At 42.5% G+C, this 7,792-nt stretch overlaps 1 protein-coding gene across 1 annotated transcript in view; it reads right to left on the bottom strand.

The window, feature by feature from the left end:
* The window catches only part of KIAA0368 (KIAA0368 ortholog), a 73,592-nt gene that overhangs the window by 51,327 nt on the left and 14,473 nt on the right, over positions 1–7,792 (bottom strand). Inside the window, exons 5-9 of the mRNA XM_018569951.1 lie at positions 6,811–6,960; positions 6,306–6,471; positions 5,674–5,813; positions 4,315–4,396; positions 1,496–1,615 (exon numbers count right to left, since the gene is read on the bottom strand). Coding sequence (XP_018425453.1) covers positions 1,496–1,615; positions 4,315–4,396; positions 5,674–5,813; positions 6,306–6,471; positions 6,811–6,960 — 658 coding nt within the window. The remainder of the gene's footprint in view (positions 1–1,495; positions 1,616–4,314; positions 4,397–5,673; positions 5,814–6,305; positions 6,472–6,810; positions 6,961–7,792) is intronic.

The raw sequence follows: 7,792 nt of genomic DNA, 5'->3' as shown, positions 1-7,792 counted from the left end.
GGGGGGGGATGTGCAGCTTTGTCCTAGGCAAGGCAGCAACGCCGCCCTCAGCGAATCTGCCGCTCCAGGCAAACGCCTTGTTTGCCTCGCGGCAGATACGGCCCTGACTGCAAGGGTACTTTTTTTGGTTTGCCGGAGATGGTCTTTAATATTTCCATCATATCTCCATAGCACAACATCCATATAAACATCAGATATTTTATTGCAGTAGTTTAATATATACACATTCTAGAAACGTTCTGCCACCTTCTCTTTTATTTACAAAAGCCAGTATCAAACTCAGCAGGATGAAACGAGAAAGAAATGTAACGGATAGCAACCAGAATACATTATTCAGACATCTTCAGTAAACTGAAAACCGGTAGCTTTGCATATCACCTTAGCAATGCCTCACCGAAAAACTAAAACGTAAAGATGATATCATGCTATAATTGAAGTTAAATTAAACCTGTGATAAGAGGAATATAGAGGCTGTTGTTGCTATCCTCTTCCTGAAAATGCTAGATCCCTGGCTGTTACATTGATACTCTGACTTAATTTCTTTCTACTAGGGATGCACCATGTTTTCGGTAGCAAGTACGAGTACCAATATTTTATTGCCTGGCTTCCTGACCAGTCATGTGGTGCCGTCCGGGTTCCCGACTGGTCAGGAAGACAGCTTCCTAGCCAATTAGGAAGCCCGGCGGCACATCATGAATCATCCCCCCCCGGCTTTCTGATTGGCTAAGAAGCCGGCTTCCCTTGTTTCTAGACAGCCTGGCTTCCTGACCAATCAGAAACCCGGGACGTTAGTCATGATGTGCCGCCCGGCTTCCAGATTGGCTAGGAAGCCAGGTTCACTTGTTGGTAGGCAGCCTGGCTTCCTAACCAATCAGGAAGCCGGGTGGCACGTCATGTCCCGCCTCCCTGATTGGCTAGGAAGCTGGCTTCACTTGTTCCTAGGCAGCCTGGCTTTCTGACCAATCAGGAAGCCGGGAGGTGGGTCATTATATGCTGCACAGGTTTCTGATTGAAAAGGAAGGAAGCCGGCTCCATGCTCCCTCGGCACTGCCAGTCAGAGGGAGATCACCCTCTAATCGGAAGTTCCGGTAGCGGAGGTAAGTATCAGAGCATTTGGGCGAGTATGAGTACTCGCCCAAATACTCAGTATTGGCACCGATATCGATACTAGTATCAGTATCGGTGCATCCCTACTTTCTACATAACGGAAGCAGGCCAAGGATGCAAAACAAAGGCAGGGACATGCCTTGGGGGGGAAAAAAAATACCTGTATGCTTGTCCTAGGACAGTCACTAACAGTACTAAAGAGGATTAGCATGTCACCCAGGGAAATTGCATTCTCAGAAGACATTAACAGTGGCAGCCTCCATGTTTCTATTAAGAAAATGTTCCTTTAAACATCTGCAACCAGTAAAATCACCAAAGGGTGTTTTGTTTAAAAGTGCATTGAATTCCCCAATTAGATTTTGAACACAAAGCATTTCTGTACGCTTACCTGTATGTTGGCTGGAAATAACTCTGCTGCCAGTCTCGATCTCAAGAGGTGGGGCACAACCTTCAGTTTAACACGGGTACTGACAGGGTCTCTCCTCAGTTCCGGCTTCAGGGCATTCCCCTAAAAGATACATTTCATGTTTCTTTGTGACTAAACAGACATAATTATGAAGCAATGCGAAAGACTAGACTTTGATTAAGAGAAATAATCACAACATCTTCATATTCAATGAGAGAAATCCAATGCAATTACGTTACATGGTTTTTAAAATAAGGAGCCGTTGAAATAGCTAGACTCAACCAATCAAATCGAAACTCAAGGTAAGCAACAAAATACACTGTTGAAATGTATATATACTTGTCAGAAAGCCAAGTCCTGGACCACTGCACTGGCAGCACAACCGTCAACCAGAACACACATTAGATAATACAGGTGAAACTCAAAAAATTAGAATATCGTGCAAAAGTTAATTTATTTTACTAATGCAACTTAAAAAGGTGAAACTAATATATGAGATAGACTCATTACATGCAAAGCAAGATAGTTCAAGCTGTGATTTGTCATAATAGTGATGATTATGGCTTACAGCTCATGAAAACCCAGATCCACAATTTCAGAAAATTTTTGGCAGTGTGGGCAGGTGCCAAGTCCTGCTGGAAAATGAAGTCAGCATCCCCATAGAGCTCGTCTGTGGAAGAAAGCATGAAGTGCTCCAAAATCTCCTGGTAGACGGCTAAGTTGCATTAGTGAAATAAATGAACTTTTGCACGATATTCTAATTTTCCGAGTTTCACCTGTAGAAATAGCATACTGAACATCACTTGGCTCACTCAACTCTCTATCAGCATGTTTGCAGTTAAGAGATGTGTGCAATCGCTATACTGCTACTGAGCTCCAGGTATGAGCGCTGCAACTCTCATACAGGGAAGCGACATTGTTGTTTATCCACCTCTCCTCTCCCATTGTCCATTTACAGAACCCTGTGTATTCAGTGAAGCATTCACAAAATACAAGGCTCTCTGTGAATGGACAAGGGGAGAGAAGGGGTGGATAAATGACATTGTTGCTTCCCTGTACAAGAGCACTCATAGGCACAGCTCACCGGAAGCTGTCATTTCCGGTATGGATACAAATGTGGATTTTACAGTACAGAGCTGAGAGATGGATCATTACTATACAGGAGCTAAGGTAACTTATTTGCACACAAATATTTATAAAAACCTGTAGTCAGGTAGTATGGAGGCTGTTAATCATCTCTCCTAAAAAAATTAATTTCCTGGTTGCCATGCAATGGCTTTAGTACTTTCAAAGTCTATGAGCTTTAGCAAGTATGCAAAGCAGCACTACTAACTTTTCAAGCTACATGCTCACTCCAGGTCACACTGATTTTTCAAGCCGCAGTCTATCTCAAGGGTACTATTCCTAAAAACGCAACACTTTGCCTGGCAAAAGGGGCCCTGTGAACCTCCGAAAAGTTGCATCTATATGTCATGCTAACGGAATGCGAATAAAGATGATATTCCGAAGCAGAATGGTGTGCAGACATCATTGGCGAGTGAAAATTGCGTGGGGGGCGAGTGGAAATTCAGGGGGGGGACGGACGGACACTGCTGCCGCTTCTACAGCGTGTCAGTTCTCTCTCCTCCTCGGTCTCTGCCGCTATAGAGCGGCCGAGGAAAGGAATATGTCCGTCCTCCTCCCCCTGCCACCCCCCCTTCACTTACCTCTCTCCTCCGTCCCTTGGGCTCCGTCCAAAAAAGGTGATTAAAAAGTAAACAAATGTAACGGTCCACTTGCCATGATAACAAGTTGATTGGGCTCCTTCCCTACAGGGACCTGGGCTCCACTACATAGGAGGACAGGAGCCTGCCAATCAGCTTGTTACTATTCCCTGGGTCATATTTGGCGGGCGTACAGGGACAATGAGGGCATGCTGGAACTTGCAGTGCAATTACGACATGTCCCAGCATGCTCTCATTGTACCTGTACACCCCCACATATCACGGAGGAGGGACGCAAAAGTTTGTCCTCCCCCGGGCGCCGGTTACTCTGGTTACGCCAGTGGGTCCCTGTACTGTGCATCACATCGCAGGTCTCTGTACTGTGCATCTCATCGCAGGTCTCTGTACTGTGCATCACACCGCAGGTCTCTGTACTGTGAATCACACCGCAGGTCTCTGTACTGTGAATCACACCGCAGGTCTGTGTACTCTGCATTGTTACTGATCTCTGTACTCTGCGTCACACCGCTGACCTGGCGGAGTTAAGGACGGGGCAGAGTAGGGGTTAGTGGGACAACTTATGGCGAGTAACTGTTAAGGCTTGGCTAGTAACTTAGGACTTGAAATTTTGAGTCCTGTTCTAGACTATTCCTAAACAAACCTCATGTTGGCTCCAAGTAACACTGACTTTCAAAGCCACATGCTTGCTTTAGGTCACGCTGATTTTCCAAGCTACACACTCGCTCCAGGTCACCGACTTTCCATACTGCATGTTTTCTCAAGGTCAATCTGACTTTAAGAGCTGCAAGCCCGCTTCAGGTCACAGACATTCCAAGCCGCATGCTTGCATCAGGACACACTGGCTTTCCAAGCCACATACTTGCTCTCCAGGATGGTGACTTTCCAAGCTGCAAGCTAGCAAAGTATTGAAGCCAGGCACAATTTCAGATAGAGGTCAGCAAAGGCTAACTATGAATTTCTCCCAGCATGTTTTTTTTTAGAAGTACATTTGTTATGTAGCCATTTCCCATTCAAGAAGTACTTAGCATTCTTCAACATATGTCTTTCAACAGAAAAAACAAACAAACAATCTCTTACCTCTTTTGTTTTAAGAGGTATGTCTCCCAAATAAACTTTATACAGTTTGCCGATAATGATAGGATCGTTCCAGTCAATTAAACTACAAAAAAAAAAAGAGAAGGAATACAAGGTTTTAAAATGTACACAAAAGCAGAGAATTAACAACACATAAAAAACAAAATCAACACTTTAATCAATTTATAGTTTGCTATCCATGTGAGAAATGTAATAGATAACAAAGGAAGGAACTTAATATATGCAAAATGGCCATTTACGGTTATACTGCTGTGTTTAGGCTTGTAAAATAACAAATGTAAAAGATTGTAAAAATAAAATAACCTCTTTCATCAATAACCTTTTAAACATAGCCGATATCAAGCAAAAACAGGATTACCTATAGTATATTTTTACTCCAACTGTTACATATCCAGTAAAGCAGCATTTAAAAGAACATTTTACTGGATTATTATTCAGCAGCAGAGAAGAAAGAGGAAGAACTCCAGAAACGCGGGGCAGCTCCTCACAGTCAGGGAAACTGGGTATCTAGCAACAGAGAAGTACAAGGAGCGCCTCCATAGTGTAAAAACTACTTTATTCCATAATAAAAACAGCTGAAATGTACTCACAAACAACCAATGGTAACAGGCTTGTAGTGTTAAGATCTCAAGAAAGCCGAGTATGGACAGACATCTGAGGCTTTAAAAGTGCGGATGAAGAGCTAAGTCATTCTTGCTGCACATACTTCTCTGGTTGATGCGCTTCTGCGTCCGAACCCCTTTCGTCAGAACCTCTTGTTTGTTTAATACGTTTCAGCTGTTTTTATTATCAAATAAAGTCATTTTTACACTATGGAGGCGCTCCTTGTGCTTCTCTGTTGCTAGATACCCAGTTTCCCTGACTGTGAGGAGCTGCCCCGCGTTTCTGGAGTTCTTCCTCTTTCCACAAGGACGGTTCTATTGGGCGCCAGTGGTTGTTATCTTTTAGTGGATTATTATTCACTCTATATGGATGAACTTAAAAACCACATAACATTTTTCAGGTCTGTCCAGATGTCAGAATGCCTGTATAAACACATAGTAGGAACGGTGACACTTTACACAATTGTTCATATTTTCAGTGTGTTTTAGATGATAGTAGCACTTTGGGAAATCAAGGAATTTTAGTTTTCAGTGCTAAAAGCTCTGCATCGATGCCAAGTCCTTAGCCCTGAAAACTTACCTACAGGGCAGAAAGAAGAAGCCAGAATGAGGAAAACAAAATAAATGCTGGACGCTTAGGACTAAAAACAACGGGACAAAATCAGCTCCTCTCAAGTGCCCTTTTAACAAAATGGTAAACTCAATATCAGGGACACTATTTTACACTGTACTGGCTCACCTCTGCTTGCTTTTCAGCTCCAGATCTGCTGCAGTTGCCACACTATGTCTGGTATCACTGGAGGCAACAACCAGATGAATGACCGCTTCCAGCTCAGGCACCTGCTCAGCTTCTATAAACTTCACTATTCCCAGTTTGCACTGCAAGTAAGAGAAAGGGTGCAAGTTGTGCAGTTAATGTCAGTACAGCAATGGGCACGCATATTTTATGAGTGATCAAGGCAGATACAGCATTTAAAAAACAATGCAAGATTTGTCCAAGTAAACCTGTAGTGATCAAGATAAACCAACGTTTAATCACATGCCTACCATGTTGCCTGTCCCCCGTCAAGTGTGTTATTGGAGCCCACAAACTAACTATATAAACCTTAATATCCTGAAAGTCAGAGCGAAGCATGTCCTTCTGTATCCAATGTGCAAAACCTCTTCTAAAAGGACAGCAATAGAAAGGAAAACAAAAAGGTCGAAGTCCATCACAGGAGCGAGCTTGGAGTGGTGGCTACTTTAATACACACAGGGAACAAAAGCTACATTTCTGTTAATAGTGACGGTACTTGAATGCATTTTTAAGATTGAATTGCTGAGTTTAGTGTCACTTTAAAGAAATTCTAGAAGCAAAGATGTTTTCATTACCTGTTCTAGCTGTTCTGATGTCCATTGATTGTCTCCGACAACTCTCTTTGCGGCATAAAAACTCAAGCCAGGAGGTGGCTGCGGAATGCCCACACCACTTGTCCCTCCTGCTGAGGAAGATCCCTGTCCAGGAGGTGTACTTTTTGGGGGTTCATTCAACACAAATCTGAAAAATGTAATGCAAAAAATATACTACAAGACTGCCAAAAAGGATGTACAAAACTGCACATGCAACACATACTAAAACACTGTTCCAGCTGGCAACCACAATTTGCACTCAGGACTCCAACAAGCGTGGTACCTCTGGGCAGCCTGAAGCGATCTAAAAAAATTAAAGCACTGGTATCGGCGCTATGTATCGGGGCATTTTCATAAGTATTTGTACATTTTTTGGCATCGGGACATCCCTACTTACTATGGATCACTGTGCTTTTTGCACTGCCATATTTACTGGACAAACTCAATAGGTAGCAAGACAGATTAAAATAATTAAACTGATTATTACCCGTAAGGCATCAGAAGTACATCCAACATGAAATCCAAAAGTAGATGCACAGTCTTTGGTTTTTCAGTAAGATTAAAAACTGGTGTGGACTTGTTTGCTTCACTGGAATATTTGATATGATATAAGGTTGGTATCAGGAGATGCATTAGGCTATGAAGGAAAAGAGAAAAATTACTTTGTTGAACATTCCCAAATACAACAATCAGTAGAAGATACAAGACTAACTAAAGTGCTATGTATCTTATTTTTTTGTGCCCTGACATACACTTTAATCTGCCTCGTACACCTGTGTGATGATCTTTAAAATGAGACTAGCTACCGTATATACTCGAGTATAAGCCGTCCCGAATATAAGCCGAGGTACCTAATTTTACCACAAAAAACTGGGAAAACGTATTGACTCGAATATAAGCCGAGGGTGGGAAATGAGGCAGCTACTGGTAGAGAGATACCAATAAAATTACATGAATATTTATTTAAAAGAAAAATAACCTAGCTCTGTAAGTGGAAAAGGGGGTACAGGGCTACATATCATGTACTACGGATCATTTAACCCATTCATATTAGCAGAGGATAATTGTAAATCTATTGTTCAGTGCATTCTATATTTAGTATATAGTACATGTACATATAGAGTGCCTGCAACAATACATTTACAATGATCCTCTGCTAACATGAATGGGTTAAATGATCCATAGTACAGGGCTACATACAGATCATTTAATACATTCATGTTAGTATAATTGTAAATGTAATGTCTGCACTGTATTAGCAGTATATACTCTATATAGAGTATATACTGCTAATACAGTGCAGACAATACATATATAATTGCTTAATAAATGTCTCTCCCCTCCCCCCCCCAAATCTGCCCTCACTCACTGTGTACGTGTGCCGGTGATCGATCAAAGAGAGAGCAGGGACGAGTCAGCGGCGCGCTGGTCCAGTGGGAGGAGCTCCAGGTGGGGTCCTAATTTAGCTG

Source organism: Nanorana parkeri, unplaced genomic scaffold (genome assembly GCF_000935625.1).
Source record: "Nanorana parkeri isolate BGI_ZX_2015 unplaced genomic scaffold, ASM93562v1 scaffold1432, whole genome shotgun sequence".
NCBI lineage: Eukaryota > Metazoa > Chordata > Amphibia > Anura > Dicroglossidae > Nanorana > Nanorana parkeri.
This window is presented reverse-complemented; position numbering and strand designations above follow the sequence as displayed.